Raw genomic sequence first — 18,440 nt, forward strand, 5'->3', positions numbered from 1 at the left:
CAGATAGATATAAATTGGCATATCTCTATGGACAATTGATGGAAGACAAGGAAATATATGTTAAACCTCCTCCAGGTAACTTAATAGACAGATTACAGAATGGACAAATATTATGATTACAAAAAGCACTATACAGATTAAAACAAGCTGGTAGAAGATGGTATAAAACACTATCTAATATACTACTTAAATGTAGATTAACAAAATCTGAACATGATAACACTGTATTCTTTACAAAGAAGAAAGAAATAACTGTAGCCATATTATTTGTACATGTTGACAATATTACTATTGTGGCAAAGAATAATAATACTATTACAATGATAAAACAATCTATTGTATGTCATTTACAATATACAGACAGTAGCAAATTACACTGGCTACTTGGTATAGAGATTCAACACAACAGAGAGCATAGATTCATCAAGATGTGTCAGACACATTATATTAATAGTATAATAGAACGTTACAAACTTACAAACGAACAAAGTGTACAAACACCCATACAGCCTGGTACACAATTAAAAACAGTATCACAAACTAATAACAATAGAAAACAAATGTCTGATATACCATACATGAACATGGTTAGTACACTTAGATACATTGCAGACTGTACATGGCCAGATATAGCATTTGCAACAAATCAGTTAGCAAAATACCTCAATGACCCTGGTATGGAGCATTATCTAGCACTTAAACATTGTTACATGTACTTAAAAACTATAAACAATGTCTGGCTCCAACTCAGCAGCACAAATCAATCAATATTGAACAGCTATACAGACACAGACAGTATGATGCAAGAAGGGCATTGTGCAATATCAGGATATACATTTTACTTAAGCAATTCATTAGTTTCATGGTCAAGTAAAAGACAAACACTGGTGGCAAATTTGATGTATGAAGCTGAATTAATAGCTCTTGCAAGAGGAACACAGGAAGTGATCACACTTACACATTTAGCTGAAGAGATTCTGCAGGTCTCTGATGCACCAATTAATATCTTTTGTGATAACAATGCTGTTATACAAACAGTTACATCAGACAAACTCAAATATTCAGAACGAACAAAGCATTTAGATCATAAGAAAGATTTTATTAAATGCTACATTGAGTTAGAGTACATAAATGCAAAATACATACAGACAAACAATCAACGAGCAGATATATTAACTAAAGTGCTACATGTACCACAAGTCAAACATCTTACCAGTTTACTCGGACTAGTAAGAGTTTGAAGGGGAGTATTATGAGATGATTAGTTCATCAACGGACGAACCACGAGACAATGACTTCATAATGTCTCAGTTAGAATACATACAATATAAGGACGAGAGACACTGAGCGATCAATCGTCACCTCACCCCTTGTCTATGCGTGCCCCCCTTAAGTTCTCCCTCTCAACAGGAACAAACCCGGACGATGCTGTCGCTGGACGAATGTACCCATTCCGTGCTGACCTCATGCGGAGAGGTATCCCTCCGCGACGCTGGCCAGATTTCGATTCGACGCTTCGAAGGCGTGAAGAAACTTTGAACGATAAAAAGACGGTGATGATCAAGGCTGAGATTACCGTGAATTCAAAAGATGGGAGTCGAAACGTTCCTATTGGCATGGCCGTACTAAGGCTTCCTGAATTCGGACAATCCCCTGTTGCGTCAAGAAGTTCAAATATGTTTGCAGTAGGCGTACACAAGGTTTATTTGAAGCCGATTTTAGGCAAATTATCAAAACAGTTGACGGGATTTAAAGTGGATGGAACAGATTTATCGTTCTTGAAGACATTTTTGGCAGAGGTGCACCGTGGACGAGTAGAAGTGGGAAGTGACCTGCTACACGGGAAGCCTCATGCGTTATTGTATGTGCCGTATCTCCGATTCCATGCGTCTCGTTGAAACTAATATGTTTTGCTATTGTCTTTCTCCGCTCATACATCGTACATTTACCGAACAGGGAGGTTCTGTTTGTACACCCCGCATATCGCCGTCTTGGCGCCGGCACCGCCCTTTTACAACACTGTTTTGCATTGGCCAAGGTCCCTGCTGAAAATGGTCCAAGCATAGGCTTACCGATCATATCTGAGGCATCGTCAACAACTATGCCCTTGTATCTTCGTCTCGGTTTCCGCGACATTATGCATAGGCGAATGGGATACGGCAGAGAGACGTTCGAATGGTCTGTTATGCTGCGCGAACTCGAAAGCAAGAACATGCTGTAGAAGATATACCATGTAGTGTTTATCATGTAGTCGTTTAACTTTGGAAGTTATGTATTATTAGAGGTATTATTGTACTACGTACATGGATAGAATTGACATCATGTTAATGGCAGCAGCGTCCCTTAGTACACGCATCGCTGAAACTCCACAAAGCCTATTCCTGTGCCCGTGAACGACTGAGGATCGCCAACTTGATCTTATCGTCAACACTAAAATTCGAATCCTAATCAACTCTGAAATAAGATAGTTGGGCGTTAGCAATGTTAGAAAAGCGCATTCTTGTAAACTAGCGATTCATGATTCATGATTCATGACCCTTGATCGTAACCGACCATGAGACATCTATCTTAAAAAGTCATTGGGCTGAAGCAAGTCAACTATAGAAAATCATAAGCTAAAGCGAAGAATGGGAAGAGACCAGCTGACCTCCACACTATTTTACGTTCTGCGTCTCCCCAATGCAACGACACAGGCTCCTGTCGCATAAATGCGACGCAGAATGATCACAGCCTCGGCTCGACGATAACGTGTGGAGAGTGGAGTGGCTTTGCATGTGTGCGTGTCGAAGTTCATCGGGAGTGGCATCGACAAACTAAGGGGAGGATCGAGAAGGTGTGCTAAATCAGGGGAAAGGAAAGCGAAGAGCTGTCTACGAACGGAGATGAGATGGCGGGAGAATATCGTTATTAATTCTTATGACGCTATACATAACCCATGGAAGCCACTCCTGAGAATTAGCTGGTTGAAGGATGGGAAGAGGAAGGGAGCGGAGAGAAAGAGATTGGTTGGGTAAGCGAGAAGGATCAGACGGACTTTGTGTGCGCAATCTAAATGGTGTAAATATAGATTTCATAATTACGGCCTCCAGATGAGCGCTTAACGTTGATTTGTGCGGAGGGCGGTAGTCGGTAGTTAATTCGATTCGACCATGTTCGACATGTGGTTAGCTCGCTGGTAACACCGCAGCAATTACTCGTACTCTTCCTAGTACACGAGGTGGCCGTTCGCCTGAGCAATTGGGCTCGCCCAAGCCTCAGGGCGCTTGTCTTCTCGAATCGCGGTGTGAGGAGTACCAGTGTTCAGCCACCGTTGGTCTGAGTTCGTATCTTCAATTGTCTCAACCCATTCCGAAGACGTAAATTCTAGGTCAGGTCGAAACCAAGAAAGTGTTCGGTGTGGAGCGGAAGCCCCCAAGCTTTCAAGCGATAAGTCTATGTGCAGCAATTCTTGATATAGCTTATTTTATCTAGGACGAGCCGTGGAAAATCCTGACTTCTGCTTTCCGATAAGAAGTTGACTGGTTCTGACGCATGGTTCGAGCTGTCCGTGCGTAGCGTTAGAACTCTGGATCAGCATGGAGCCTTTTAGCCTGGAAGTATATGCGAGAGATTCGGAAGTCCGTTTCCCGATACATGCGTTTGATGCCTTTTGAGAAAACCTTGAGTGAGCCTGGAGAAGCGGATCGCTCGTTCTTAAGTGTCTGGACTTGCCCCACGATGCATCGGACTATATAGAAGGAGAGCTAACCTTGCTGTTTTCCGCGGACTATAAGTCGCACCAATGAAATCCTCGGAATATACGCGCTACAAGTATTGTACTGTTCGAACGCTACACTCTCAAGGACGACTAGAAGGATGAAAACTGAGGGCGGTGCATATTCAAAGGTTCAAGCGCGATGCGCCCTAAAATATGACGCAGATCTACTTGTTCGATATATTTGGTAACAAAACGTAAGCAGCCAGCCTGCGAATACTAGAGTACGAGTGGAAACTGGCCAGTTTGCCACACTGAGGTTATCCACGTGGGTTACTCACGAGGATAACCACGAGGGGAACTGAAACAGGGAAAAATACTATGTGGTGAACTGTAATACGGCGAATTTCACGAATACTCGTGAAATAAAGGCCACGAGCGGCCTGCGAAACCTGCGGACTGTCGCGAAATTTGAACATACTGGTTGTCGGCAGCCCTGACCGCATCATCAATAACCCACGGACTTACAGTAGATGAACTGCTACCGTGTTTTCCGTTGAGCTATAGGAAGGCATATTTCACAGAGTTCTGACACCAGTAAGAAAAAAGCACTACCATTGTTGCAATAGTGCCCAGCCTGCCCGAGAAGGTCGATCATTTGTAAGCATAAGTTGTTCAAGTTGAAGGACTGCGCATCATGGAGAGAGAGGGCATAGTCCGTGCTGATATGATCTTCGCGCAGCGTTTTACCCGGTCGCTCAGCACTTGTCAAAGTTCTGCAGTGAACGTTGATGAGCTCGCCTCCAAGGCTTATTTACGAGAGCATATTTGGCGCCCCATCGGTATCGACATGCATAATCGACAGGTAGGTTTTGCTGTGATCAGGATGGTTTGTTACCAGAAAGACTACCTGTGGATCTTTGACGGGTCTGACGAGACGAGAGAGCCATAGACGCAGATGAATATACAGCAAGCCCACATCAGCACGCTTCCAGAGGCAGGGGGAACCAGAACTCGCTCCCGTTGCTCAGGTCATTAAGACCACGCTGTCAGGTAGAACTCGTTTCCATTGGTCAGTCAAGGATTAATTCAGACACGAAGATAAATAGTCGCCAACCGGGATGCGGATCCATCCTTGGTATCGGTTCTTGGTTCCAGTCGAGGCTAAGAGCTAGGACAGGAGGACTTTATCTTTAGGCTTCTAAAATTCTCTTCGCGTTCTTCATCACCGATATTCGCTATATGATTCGCTGAGTGAACTTCGGAGGATCGAATCGAGGGTCGATGGGCGCACCAAGGACCGGGGCCCTGCAGTTTGCGAAAGTGCAGAAGATGATTGAATGGATGCCTATTGGCTGAAGTGGGGGAGGGAGAGAGACTTATTAGAGACATGACTATGACACATTGCTAGATAGCCAATGACCGCCGCGGGAGGATTGAAGGGGTGATTAAGCGCAGGGAACGTGAGGTTGTCCCGTGTTCTTGGGAGGAGGCCAAATCTGTGCTTGAAGATTATAGGATTCTGCTTCTAGTTATTAATTTTCCGAGAGGGCGAGAGGTAGGTAACAAAGTTAATGCTCACAAGAGTGGATAGGGAACAGATACCAATCTGGAGTGCGCAAAGAATTTAGCCTCATGTCTGTGAATCAACATAAGGATGGGAAGAATACGTTGCCTAGTGATGAGCTGCTCATTTTCCCAAAGGTCACCAAGGGGCACACACTGAGCTTCGCATAAATTGTAATCTCCGCACTTCCTGCAAATTTCCGGACAGCCTCGTTAGATTTAGGAATCGTTCATACACTATGAACATGGAATACTTACATGTACACGTCAAAATCGGTGCTGCTTTCCCTTTTTGCGACCTTTAGCTTCCTTGAGGCGCAGGCTTCGAAGACACACGAGGCATTATTAATTGTCCGAATAATCATTACATGCGTGTCTATGACATCGCACCGCATCATCCGGGATTTCAGAGGACCTTCTTTCTGATTGTGATCCTCATCTTTTTTAACTTTTCCTTCTGTCCTAAGTATATGTAGCATCTTGTTGATCCTGAAAAGCGAGGCCGATATCGGACAGACTTGCAGATCATTTTACGAGTTATAGGCCGTTGATATGCAAATAAAAAACGAGTGCATACATACATGGGCCTTGGACCTTGACTTGTGCAAGAACGGATAGTGCCCGAATAACGGATATCTGAGGGAGACGGATGCAAAGAGAAATTGAGGGTAAAAGGAAGTAAAAAGGGACGAGGCGAGACTCGCGTCATGGTGGAAATGGAACAACGGGCGTCAATCTAGCAACAACCTTTCTTCAGCCAATCAGCATCCGGCCGTTGTTCTTTCATTGGAACCCTCCTGAATGTCAATCGCAACTTCCTTCTACGTCGAGGCGTGTCCTCATTTGCTGCCGTTTTCACCGGGAAATTTTCTGTCTGGTTCGTCATTTCTTTCGTGTAAGAATCCAAGAGAAGAGACAATAACTGGAAAGCCCTGGGGGCTTGTAACGTGCGACATTCATTTACACACTAAATCCTCCTTAGACCCCCTTTTGCGCTCCAACGCTCATGTTCACGCGACCTCCATTCAAACTCCAACATCCACACTATGATGCACACTTCGTCGCTCTCTCTAGCACCTATTCAATGCATTTAAGAACTTGTGAATGCGAACAACTCGCGTTTTCCCAAGCCATGCTCGTGGCCTTCTGTTCTCCTAGGTCCTGCTCTGCTCTAAACTCCGCATCAATACTGATAACAAAAGCTTGCAAGCTTCTCCCTCGGCGCGCTGCGAACCCGAGGTTATTATGCTGCTATTCATTTGCTTTTGGCTGCTGAGTTACTATGTCAGATGCACACTTTTGAATAACTACATGGTGTCTTATGTCAGATGCATCGTGTCAATACTATACACTGTACAAACGCATTGTCCAAAATCTTCTCCAAAGTGAACTTATGACTCCGTTCATATTTCTTCAATGTTCACCCTGATTTTCGGACAGAAAAGTATCCGTCATCGTCATGTGTACTTGTATTGATACAAGGATTAAAAAGGCAGCGCTTGCACATTTGTTAACGATACGATACAAATGGAGTAGTTTTCACTTGGACGACAAATCGAGATGAGGTTGTCATCCAGATCTGCTTTATGAGTGATGGCAGCGAATATATTAATTCCAATCCCATCCTTTCGTCTTTTGGAGGTTCTTCTGATCATATGGGCGCTTAAGATAGGTAGTCCTTCTGGTATCCTCCATCAGATTCAGTCCTTAAGACCAGTTGGCTCAGCATGCTCAACGAATTTATACAGTAGAGAATCAGAGCTAAAAAAAGAAAAGCACATAACATGATCGAGAAGGGAAGAACAGAGGTACACAGAACATAGTGACGTCGTTTATGGAAGGTCATGAAGGTCATGTAGAATAGAGTATTGCAACAAACGATGGAATACACCCATCCGTATGCAGGTGTGGCGACATCTCTGGCACACTCATGGAAACGCTTGAAAGTGAGGAACCGATCAAAAGGAGCAAAAGGCCAAAGTCCGGGGACATTTCGAGGAGGAGAAGAGCAAGGTAGAACAGAGTCCAGACACAGATAACGATACGCGACAGTGATGAGATACCCCGGAAACGATGCTTTTCCAGAGAGAGGGAGTACTACAAGGACAAATATATGATAGCCTTCGGTCAGGGCACTTTGACGCGATGCGGATAAAATACCTTTTTGCTACCATATTTCAGTAGGTATGCTCGAACATGTGCGGCTTCGATTCAACTTGACAAAACAATATGCAATGGAGACAAGAGAGGTTAGTCGAAACTTTCTAGATGGTAAACTTTCTCAGAGGTGGAAGAACACAATATGGGGTACAAAAGTAAAGAGAGGCACGAGGCGAAGTGAGGTAGATCAATCGGACCGGCTCCGAAACCCACCTCGTCATCCCTTGCGATTCTTGAGGACGACGTACAGTTAGTGCTAGCAACTAGCTTCTATCTGCAGTTGATATCATGCTTTCACCTTCATATCTACATCTCAATTAATTCAGATAATGCGACTGTACGCGGTCTAACCGGCACGGTAATAGTCCCTATTTTTGATATAATCCCTAGACCTGTGCCCACTTTGTCCCTGATTTCTACTTTTCGACCTAACGTTAACCACCAAACAAAAGACGAATGAGGTAGATGTGTGTATATATCCTTTTTATTCAACTCTGTTAGATTGAATACGCTACGCAAAAACTACGAATACCAATATAAGATGAGTGGGTTGATTCAAAACGGATTATGTATGTACGAGATGAGACGAGTAGTGACTAGATACAGCTTTGCCTGAAATTGGTTGGATGAATTTGGACGGGGAGGGCTAGATGTTATTTGCTTTGGTTGAATAATGTGTTGTTTGAAAGAAACCAAACCAGTGGAGAGCGGTAGTCAGGACAGAAATGACGAAAGAAGTCTATGTATGGGATATGAGATGAAGAAAGACTGAACTGATGAGACAAGGCAAGGAAGGATGCAGGCAGACAAGAAACAATTACACCAAAGCCCGAAACTCAAACGAGACGCAAAGCAGAAAGAAAACGAAGAAAAAGGAAATAGCAGCGATCCGCATGCTAAACACGAAGTAGCTAGGGATAAGAAGCCTGGAGTCCGAAGCAATAGTGGGTTTCTTGCAAACTCCGAAAAATTTAAGAGTCCTGGGTGTACCAGAGAAATAGGATAACAGCGGGAAGGAGCTGGAGGCAACCCGACTACCAAAACACAATGCCCCAAACATCGTCGTGACGTACAATGCAGCACGCCGAAGCACGTCTAGGTAGCTGCTGACGGCCGGACATCGGAACACCCGAAGCACCGGTACAACGAAGGAAGAGCGTATGCAGGCATGACGTGTCGGCGCAAAATTTTTCGGATGGCTGATAAAGCGCATGCAGCGTTGGCTGCGGACGCCGACCACCCCGGAAAGCGTGCAAGTCGGCACGACAGAGTGGGGTGCTAGTGGACGGCGGATGATAGAACCAGCTTAACCGGGTCGAACAGGGAGAAAGCTAGCGAAATATGGCAGTGACGATTGGGTATGATTATGTGGTAAGGTGGCGGAGGTGATGGTAATGGTGCTCCAGAGGTCCCGATAAGCCAAATGATGAAGTACAAAGTAAACGACGATCCAAACGCCCAACGATAACGATAACGACACGGTTGACAGGAAAAGAAAGGTAAAGAGGATAGAGATAGGCGACCCAAACGCAAGAACCAAAGGACCAAACGAAAATCTATGTGAGACGAACCGAGTGTAGATTGGAATGAAAGGGTGGCTGAGCGCAGTTGGGTCGTCCAATGAAGTGAAGACGAATGACTTTAAGGTCAACTTGCTCGGAGCCCTCTGCAGCGCTGAGCGTGCAGGACATTTATTGTCGATTTGGATGGATGGGGAGGATGGTTGGATGGTTGAACGGTCGAAGACGGAGGAGACAGGTGGAGGCAGATGTGACGGAGTAAGGACTGGAAAGGCCAGACCTTTCTCAATCTCACTCATCGTAATTTCGACTTAGTCTGTCTTGACAGATTAGATTGGGATCCATGAGCCATTTGAAAAAAAAGGAGATTACGAACAGTACGCATCATGAGCGGTGTTTGTGAGCACGTAGGTGAATTTTGCACTGTGTGAGTTTTCTGCAAAATTCAAGGCAGTCAGTATTGGCTCATTGTCAAGCGGAGGTCAAGATGGCATAATGGAGATTCCGGAGAGAAACCAAAAAAAAAAAGTTGAAAAAGCCAGACGCCTCATGCGCCTCGGACCCGAATCGTTTACCGTAGCGGAAGAACCAAAATTGCGCAAAACAAGTATAAAAAAAGGGAGCAAGATAGAAAATAAAATCTAAAAAAGTCCGCAACTTGAAACACGAGAAAGATTGACGAAATTCAGAGATCTGAGCGACGAAGAAAGGGAGGGATATCCGAATGATCGACGCAAAATGCTCGCATGAAGTGAGAATCAGATCACGTCACGTCGCGCGTAAAACTCGCCAATGCGGAGAAAACAAGATCATCAGGAGATGAACGATGAGGCGAGACCGTGAAGGATGTGATGAGGCGAAACTATGCAAAAAGAGGGTGTTGGGCTGGAAAGTCCGGAGAAATCTAACGAAAGCAAAGAATAGGAAAGGAAGGGTTGAGAATGGCCAAAAGGAGAAAGGTGCAATAGACAGGAGATCAAGATATATGTATCCGCGTGTACATCAATAGGGTTTAGACTTGAAAGTAGGGGAGTGGAGAGCCAAGCTCTGGGAACTCGGGGAGTGTGAACACGAAGCGGCGCATGAGGGAAGTGAGAATGCGGGCGAAGAGATGAGAAGAGGACAGGAAGCAGGTACGCTTGAGGACATGAAACGGGGGAGCGAGGAGAATAGGTGAAGCGATTATGTATAGGGACTCGGCGACACGGCCATCTGTCCTCTCGTCAACGCGGAGGCGACACTTGGGATAAACACGAGCGGAGAGGTGTTGTCCACGTGGTTGAACACATGTACATTCCCCTCCACCACGATTGTGACAACGATAGTAACTCCAGCGAGCGATAATGAACTCTCGCGGGTAGATGGTAAAGGGGGCGATCGAAGCGAAATGAAAGCAAGTACAACAAAAAGCACGAAAAAAATGGGGGAGGATGGGTATCGAAAGTAGCGGGACACTCACAGGTGCCGTGGTCTGTTGCTGGCTGTTCGCAGAGTTCTGAGAGGTGACGGAAAGTGCTTTGCGCAGCTAGGATAGAAAAGGAAGGCCCACGCATTAGCGCCCGCATTGACGGATGATGACACTGACAGAGAAGAGCACGGAAGCCGTGCATGATACCATGGCATGGATGGGCATGACCCATGTTATGGCAAGGCAATGGCACCGATGTTCATGACCGACGGCCAGAAGTGGAAATCCACTCCGTCCGCGCGTCGATCAAGTGTCCGCGCTCCACGCCTTGCTTCGCGCACAATGCATGGGAGAGCACAAGCACATCCGCAAGCATGATCAGAAGAATAGCTACACACCTTAGCCTCTTGTGCTGGTAGATGTGACGCCAGCGTGGGTTGGTGCAGCGCAACATGGTCCAGGCTCTTGGCCTGCGGGAGGCTCGACAACTGGTATGACACGCTCGGGAGCGCCGTCAGGTGGTCCATGCGCTTTTGATATGACATTGCGTACAACGGGTTAAGATGGGGGAGGCGCCGCGGCGGCTGTGTTAGTTGAACGGGTTGTGAGAGAGGTGGTGTGCAGCGGCGATGGCTGCTAACACGCGCGGGTGCGGGTGCGGGCCGGTAAGTTCAAGAGAGCCTGGAGGCGGGGTGTAGAGATATGTGCAGGCTCTAGACTGGGTGTGCAGCAGCGGGGGAGTGGTCGAGTAGAGGCACCGAGGAGTGGGACCTTATATGCGCCTTGACGGGAAGGGACTGAGGGGAGCAAAGGAGAACTGTTAGGGAGGCAGGGGTACGGAGGGGTGGTGTTTGCGGTCTGCCCAGTGAGATGGAATATGTGTATATGTATGTTTGAGCGTAGGCGAAGCACACTACTTAACTCGAGCGAGGCTGCGAGGAGAGAGGACTAGCGTCTATGGGCCAACTCGAGAGTCTATATCTATACCCACCCAAAAGGCAAATAAAAAATAATTAAAAAAGCTCATCTGCTGGACGCGTGGGCGGCCAGAAACGCTCTCACGCGGTACCTACCATATATCCAGAGATAGAATTGATATCCGTGCACATATAAAATAACGGACGGAAGAGGGGATAGGCCCGGATTGGGCGGATCGGGGGTACACAGCTGCTCTCGGCTTCTCTTTGGGCTTTGGCCTTGCGCGTACTCGCCTCGCGGTGGCGATGGCAATGATGTTCAGAGAATCAGATCTCAGTATCTGATCATGATTCTTCCCCAGCCCTACTAGTCTCTTGCGAAGAACGGCGCCGCGACCCTGAGTCCATACTGCAACCAAAACATCCATGCCGTAACGCCTCGCTCAAAGTAAAACGAAGAAGAAGCAAAAAAAAAGTGTAGGCTTTCCAGTTCGCCGTTCTCAGACCGCACCGGCGAACTGTTCGTTAACCCACTCACATCGCCTCTCTGTTCTCCTGTATGATTGCTCGCGCTACTTACAGACGTCCGCCTGCGCGTGTACGTGCTTCCAATTCTAGTTCCTAATCTGGCTCGTACTTTCTATTCAGAAGAACATACGCTGCCTCTTGGGCGATGCTTGTGATGCTCGATGAGAACATGAGAATCAATTTACCCTTCAACTCAGCGCTCCTCGTGTTCAGGTCTTCTTGCCATTCTGAACCTGTCAAGCGGTGGCTTTCTCACTGGCTGTCCTGCATTACGAAATACTGTTTACCATTTTCCTGTCGGATGAAAATACTGTGCAATTCGATTAGGGGCTGCTCAACCTCCTATTCCTCCTTGACGGGAGGGACGAAAGAAGGCACGCGTCTGCAGAGTAGCTCGGAGCTGGAGGGCACGCTGCGTTCGTTCTGTTCCGGCACCCTTGCGCAGTTTGGAAATCAGGAATAGGAAACTCGTGGCGCGATGGGAAAGTCCTGGGCTTTGGGCTTTGGGCCTTGGGCCTTGGGCAATGGGTTTTTGCGAGACGGGAATATTACTTCCAAGCTTAACGCCTAGTTTGTTCTCGTCCTTTACTAACAGAAAGGAGGGAAGCATATGGTCGAAGGCCAGAATGACATTGATTCATTAGCACGCTCTTGACGTGCAAATTCATTTCTTCTGTTTGACTTTGCTATCTCTTACTGTATGGATGTATGACGCGCTGCTCTCGACTTTTTTTGACTTCTACTTCTCTGTCTGCTTGACCGTGCGTACTCCTCGCGACCGACCGCAACAACCCTCGATCTCGACAATACAAGCATCTCCGACTTCAAACATGGTATTTGCACGTCCACAGATGCATGTAAAGGACATAATATATCATAAACACACGAGTTCACATTTCATGTTGACTATCAATGCCACTGATAAGCATAGAACGCGTGTTAATTGACAGGCTTAGCTTCAGTCATACCTTCTTCCATGGGCCCATCTCTTTATTAGTCCTTTGTCTTTCTCCTTCGTATTAATCGTAACATTCATTCTAATAACACATCAATGCATGCCGTGCATTGCCTTTTGTGAGCGATATGAATTTAAACGAATTGACTGGATCAAATCTGCGCTCAAGCATTCCAAGATTAATACCAGTGTTACCTTGGCGGCCCATTTCCGACCCTTTCACAGCCCGACAGCCGCAGCGTGATTTTTAAAGTGAACTTCCCGCTCCTTTTAAACGCTCATATTCTTTGACGCATATGCAACTTCGTTCTTGTCGCTACTTCCCGAATACTGCGTTTTACGTTTTCTGAATTTGTTCGATCCTGCGTCACGGTGGTAATACTTCAAAGCGAACAAGGCATACGGTCTTTGTTGGTTTCTTCTGTAGCGAAATGTCTCTTTGAGAAGAGTAATGGTTTGACACCGAAATATTCACTCTTAATTTCGAGCCCGAATAATCGAACTATTATTGGACCCACGTATTGCGATGGTCGGTCTCCAACCTATTCGTGCCCACCGACACGGAATCAACCTTAACGATGACGACTGCCGACAACTAGTAACCACCAACGGCACAGCTCAGGATGGTTATAAAGGCAGCTTTTGTTTTGTGAAACGTGTAGATGTATACTACTTGGTTTCAAATAAACATATGTTACTGTCAACGAGGTGAAACTTACTATGGTGATAACATCCGCTGCGGAAAACTTTCATTCTTCCTCTCTTCTTGCTGACCCTCTTAGTGACTGCGGATTCATTGGTTCTGATTGGGCTTTCTGGGTTGGCGAGCGAAACGGACGGAAGAGAAAATAGCTCGGAAGTAGTGAAGAGGAGAGCGGATCAACTCTGTCCCGCGACGCGAGCGTTTTTTTCAAAATCAGAAATTCAATCCTTGCAGCAAGACGTCACTGACACGTGGGGGACGAAACAAACGAAACGACGCTGCACAAAAAAGCGACTTGTCGGAACGCCATGCCAATCGCGTCCGTTTTGCGGAATAACTCGTGTTTCAACGTTCTTCCAATGGCATGTCCATGTGCCACTTTTTTGTGAGCGTTATCCCGTACACCCCGTTTGATGGAGACATAGCAATTGCACTTACCATTTGTTTTAAGCATTTTGGTGGAATAGAGGGTGCTGACGCTCGGGAGTCGGAAAGAGCCAAATGCGGAGGGGGAATAGTCTAGAACCGCTTCGAACGCAATTGTTACTGTGCAAGTCAATCATTTATGTATAGCCTTCGAAATGCATTAACTTTTTACCTTGTTTCGCGTTCTAGACGTTACTGCTACGTACCACGGCCTATCACCCTTTCTCTGTACCCCGGTTTCCACGACGTTGCTCATCCTGTATGCACTGATATCAGCATATATGGTGGGCTCTGGAGACGTACTGCTGTGCATTGTGCTCTGTCCAGGTTATTTATGTACCACCACCTCAGGTCCTTATCTATATGGTAGAACGCATCTAGCCCTCGGTGCTTTGCATACGCTTGTTCTTTGGCCCATACATAACCTGTTGTCTGGAACTCTGCTTTGTCTGTTACTTGTACTTTGTGGGGTCAGCTATGGATTAGGTTTTTTTGAATCCGAGTGCTACATTGCCGATTCACTCGATTTCGGGTATCTTGGTACAATACTCAGCAATTGCAATGAAACGGTAATGGTGGCAGATTCTAACTTTATCCTCTTTCAAGACCAAAATCAACATCAACAACGACATGTCTTGTCTCGAAAAAATTCCTACAAAGATACGGGAAGGCGAGGCATTTTTACTGTGAGTTCAAATATACGGTGTTAATCTTATTAGAAATTATTGCCTACGCGATTTTCGCGTTCGGAGCCTCTAGTATTTGACATAATAGTAGTCTCCGCGGCGGAAGCTTTTCAGATCGTTCAGATACAAAGGCATAAAGAACGCTCCCTTGAAATTTAAGATTAGTGTAGTGTCAAGGAACGTCAATCATTTCTCCACGTGTTTCTGCAGAGTCAACTGATCTAGACCCTCGAGTGTCGACTCCCAGAAAGAAAAGTGCATGTACATGTGGATAGAGTTAGGTACCCTCATCTCTATTTGAGCTTATCGAGTCGTTAGATTGAAACCCTGTGGCATCAAAAGCTGTGCTCTGGTGTGTACATCAACACAAAATTAAATAAGCATAACATGGTATTAGTGTACCCTTGGCGCTGGCTCGAACGAGCCTTGAGGAAACGACACCTATATGCACTGGAGTGAAAGCGGAGGAAAGATGAAAGAAGAGGCTTGAGTGTAAGTATAGGCAACTAATGACGGAAGAGAAGGTGGAACCCGAACTAGGCGGATGACAGTATTAGCAAGGGCGTCAATCTTTCCGCCATGGTACGATTAGGAAGGGAGAGATGTTCGGCTGCCTATATTGGGCTCTGTGTTTACCAGAGTTCCTGTCTTTGCTCGTGGCTCCCGCGAAGGTAAAGGTCATGGCGTAAACATTATAACCCCATCGTATAATTATAGCGTCAGGCACTGAACGTTTACTTTCTGAGAACATTTGACAAATATTGACACTAATATTTCCAATTCTTATTCCACCGGTTAAGGGCGGTTTGTCGCAAGTATGGCCGCCGCGCGGTGCCGATACGTTTGGCGCTTGAATTTGATGTTAAGATTGGACGTGGCTCAGCCTCGATCACAATGGCAAGTCAAAAGGATAAGAGATGGAAGAAGAGATAAACTTGGTATTTGTAGGATGTCATGTGTTCGAGTGGTATGGACCTAGAGCTTCTGTATCATTGCTCTTTAATATTAGTATTGATGTGATTGATGATTAGTATAGGAAGAAGATAGGAAGATGTTTGAACGGGCGCTCCGTCTTCATCTTGGTTTGAACTCTTCTTTGTCTTGTCGGAGGCGTTTTCAGTCCTGCGGAAGGCGGCATGTGTTAACACCCCGGTACATATAACTTGCTTTGGCCCCGCCCCATGACTACAAGGAGTAATATTTGAGAGTGTTCGCAGCTATACATATTGCCTGAACAATGAGTAGTTCTGAGCAGTAGGTTACTCTTCAAGTACGCATTGTCCATACATGATCATTTGCTTCGTCTGTGCCTAATCCCAAAACCGAATTTGATTCTGATCCTGATTTGATACTGACACAGGAGTACGAGTCAATCTATAAGTAGCGATGCATGTGTATTATTCAGTTAAGCGCTTCACTATCTGCCAATTTCTGAGCCTCTTGCTCGTTGGGTTTGATATACTCAAATCTGCAGGTTCTCTGGCGCTAAGGAGTAGTTTTGAAGACAGTAAACAGTGGGGATGATGCCGTGCATATCATCACCAGACCCATGTTGATATTTCATTTGTCCTTATGCGGCGTGTAGGAGAAATTCTAACATACGACAGACTTTTTTTATTTTATGTGAGTAAATTATGATATGTCAATGAATGAACTTCTATCCTTCGACGTACAAATGTCCGAGTTGACCGCGTGGAAAGACTGTTTGAAAGTCATACTCGGCGGCATATGACAGCGCTGGTGTGAAGGCCGAACAAACCAATGACGATGTCGAATAGTGAGGCGACGGAGTATTGATAAAGTATATTGGCCAACCAAGAAGAGGTAGACAAGCACATGAGTACTGTTAATGTTTAAACTTCGTATTGAGTAAATACATGCATAAGGTAACTATGAGGCATCATTCGCCGAGTGTTCGGATCACCGATGTCTAGATGGGACCTGCGAAGATCAAGTTTGTTGCTTACTTACCCAAGGGTTGGAGTGCATTCAATCGATGGATACATGTCCGTTCAGCCGTGTTTATTCCATCTGCGTCCCTTAGCCCAGGAAGCGCGGATACAGGCTCGGAGTCTGGACCTTTCCCTTTTGCTAGCTTTGAGAGGAAACCATGCGACTTATGTCTTTGCTTTCGATTGTGATGCAGCAGCATTGATGATCAACGACAGCGCAAAGGATTTGACACCTTGAGACCATTTCTCGCAATTGGTCAGGTCATGCATTCTAATTTCTAGCGCCGGTGATCGTTACAAACTTCCCTTCCCTAATTGGCTTCTTCTTCTTGTCCTTCTTGCAACTTCATGTCGCTCGACGTCAACAAAGCATGTCTTCTGGTTCTCGGATTCGTCTGTATCACTTGTCTCTGTACGTGTTGTAGTCGCGTGTTGATTTACAATTCTCGTCTTCTAGTCCTTCTCTTCTCTTGCAGATTTGCTCTTGAGAATTCTAATTACGATACAAAGGGAAAAGGTAGAAAAACAAACGAAAACAGAGCGATAAGAAGATATGGACAAGGACTCTCGATAACAAGGAAGACAAAAGGGGGATTCTCGGCCACACATTTAGGGAAGAAGGCCTACCTGCTTGCAAGACTCCGGGACGATTGCCGCGCCCATGGTCGAGTTGCTTGCCTTGAACTTGGCGCACCATTTATCGGATATCCGCTACGGCTATCCGTACTTCATTCAATGTCAGTGTACTCTTATTGCCAGTACACTGACTATTTTTGGTATGTTGCGCATCAGCGCCGCCACAACGTTGGTCTGATCGTCGGTACCTTCATAGCTCGTGTTCGCTGCTCTCGCCACTTTCGGTCTAGATGATGTATGTGGGGAGAATCCACCTTAATTCCTTGGTTTTGTAAGGAGTTAACGATCGACGGTGGAGAATGCATCGATGCGACAATTTTGTGTGTGGTCTCGAAAGGTGAAACAGAGGCTTTTTACTATTTTGGGATGTTTGGATATGCTTGGCCGAGATCCGCGTTTCAGAATCGAATCGAGTCTGATTCACGACTTCCCGTTCTTCAGAATCTTTTCTCTTCCGCCCTTCAAGGGCAGAAATAGGGCGACGCGCAGGTGCGCCTTCTGTCATAACAAGCATTGTACCGATGTGAAGCTCGGCAGAGCATACATGATCCGTAGTATACCGACGCGGTTTATTATCTGATATATCATACAGGACACCAGTGAAGCGCGGAAGTCCCTCAACCGTATCAGTTCCGTGGAGCTCTGATCGCCCATCCATAAGTCCAGAAACTGGGTACACAGCCTTGCGTTTCAGCGCATAGAGTCACATCCCGACCCTTGCTCGCCTGTTAGGGGAGCTTCGGAATGCGACAAGTGTTAATGGGGGTCCTACTTTCGGTTGTGCGAAACGGGCATTCCCACGGTCCTCAGAAAGGACTGTCGATCCATTAGGTGAGTGTAAGTAGTGTCCCCAGTAGAGTAGAAGTTTTGCAAGAGTTACTCTACAATACACACTGACAGTAAAATAAGAAAAAAATAAATTTAATAAATTTAATATTCTGAAGAAACTTTTGTCAGAGGGATTTGTCTTATAAATAAGAACTGAATGAGGTACAATAGAAATACTAAAAAAATACTACTTAAATCAGCTATATACAAACTAATATTTTTTTTAGCTAATATCCCTCTGACAAGTTGTAGAGAATGAATTTGAACAAATTATCAAGTAGTTTTTAATGTGATAACTGTACTTTGTGTCAAGAAGTAACATTAAGAGAATTCCTTGTTCATACAAAAGTTGATACGCGTCTCACAGTTTTTATTCAGACCTTGGGTGTAGATCATTGACTGTATACAACTTGTGTAGACAAATAAAATCAACGCTTATCTTTTTTGTTGATTGCACCACT

At 45.5% G+C, this 18,440-nt stretch overlaps 4 protein-coding genes across 4 annotated transcripts; 1 reads left to right on the plus strand and 3 right to left on the minus strand.

Moving 5' to 3' along the window:
* Positions 1-1,376: 1,376 nt before the first annotated feature.
* FOMMEDRAFT_151320 (uncharacterized protein) lies at positions 1,377-2,393 on the plus strand (the record flags this gene model as incomplete). Its single annotated transcript, XM_007262347.1, has 3 exons — positions 1,377-1,861; positions 1,957-2,217; positions 2,312-2,393. 3 exons carry the CDS (start codon positions 1,377-1,379, stop codon positions 2,391-2,393), a joined length of 828 nt encoding a protein of 275 aa, XP_007262409.1.
* Positions 2,394-2,659: 266 nt separating this feature from the next.
* FOMMEDRAFT_151321 (uncharacterized protein) lies at positions 2,660-4,550 on the minus strand (the record flags this gene model as incomplete). Its single annotated transcript, XM_007262348.1, has 8 exons — positions 2,660-2,870; positions 2,934-3,048; positions 3,081-3,172; positions 3,213-3,416; positions 3,495-3,727; positions 4,036-4,190; positions 4,310-4,470; positions 4,513-4,550. The coding sequence occupies 8 exons, from the start codon at positions 4,548-4,550 to the stop codon at positions 2,660-2,662; spliced, it is 1,209 nt and encodes a 402-aa protein (XP_007262410.1).
* A 3,352-nt stretch (positions 4,551-7,902) lies between these two features.
* On the minus strand, positions 7,903-11,099 carry FOMMEDRAFT_16813 (uncharacterized protein). Its single transcript, XM_007262349.1, has 4 exons — positions 10,747-11,099; positions 10,400-10,465; positions 9,317-9,376; positions 7,903-9,256 (listed from the first exon to the last, which is right to left on the minus strand). Exons 1-4 carry the CDS (start codon positions 10,891-10,893, stop codon positions 9,236-9,238), a joined length of 294 nt encoding a protein of 97 aa, XP_007262411.1. The 5' UTR covers positions 10,894-11,099; the 3' UTR covers positions 7,903-9,235.
* A 2,622-nt stretch (positions 11,100-13,721) lies between these two features.
* Positions 13,722-14,516, minus strand: FOMMEDRAFT_16814 (uncharacterized protein). Its single transcript, XM_007262350.1, has 3 exons — positions 14,084-14,516; positions 13,898-13,997; positions 13,722-13,836 (listed from the first exon to the last, which is right to left on the minus strand). The coding sequence occupies exons 1-2, from the start codon at positions 14,188-14,190 to the stop codon at positions 13,898-13,900; spliced, it is 207 nt and encodes a 68-aa protein (XP_007262412.1). The 5' UTR covers positions 14,191-14,516; the 3' UTR covers positions 13,722-13,836.
* Positions 14,517-18,440: the final 3,924 nt, after the last annotated feature.

This window comes from Fomitiporia mediterranea, assembly GCF_000271605.1.
Source record: "Fomitiporia mediterranea MF3/22 unplaced genomic scaffold FOMMEscaffold_1, whole genome shotgun sequence".
NCBI lineage: Eukaryota > Fungi > Basidiomycota > Agaricomycetes > Hymenochaetales > Hymenochaetaceae > Fomitiporia > Fomitiporia mediterranea.

Coding starts and splice junctions, on each gene's coding strand:
- FOMMEDRAFT_16813 (XM_007262349.1), bottom strand. CDS start 10,893: ATGTCATATCAAAAGCGCATGGACCACCTGACGGCGCTCCCGAGCGTG. Junction 10,466..10,746: donor TACCAGCACAAGAGGCTAAG/GTGTGTAGCTAT, acceptor TTTCTATCCTAG/CTGCGCAAAGCACTTTCCGT. Junction 9,257..9,316: donor CACCGCTCATGATGCGTACT/GTTCGTAATCTC, acceptor CTGTCAAGACAG/ACTAAGTCGAAATTACGATG.
- FOMMEDRAFT_16814 (XM_007262350.1), bottom strand. CDS start 14,190: ATGCACAGCAGTACGTCTCCAGAGCCCACCATATATGCTGATATCAGT. Junction 13,998..14,083: donor AGAAAGGGTGATAGGCCGTG/GTACGTAGCAGT, acceptor TGACTTGCACAG/TAACAATTGCGTTCGAAGCG.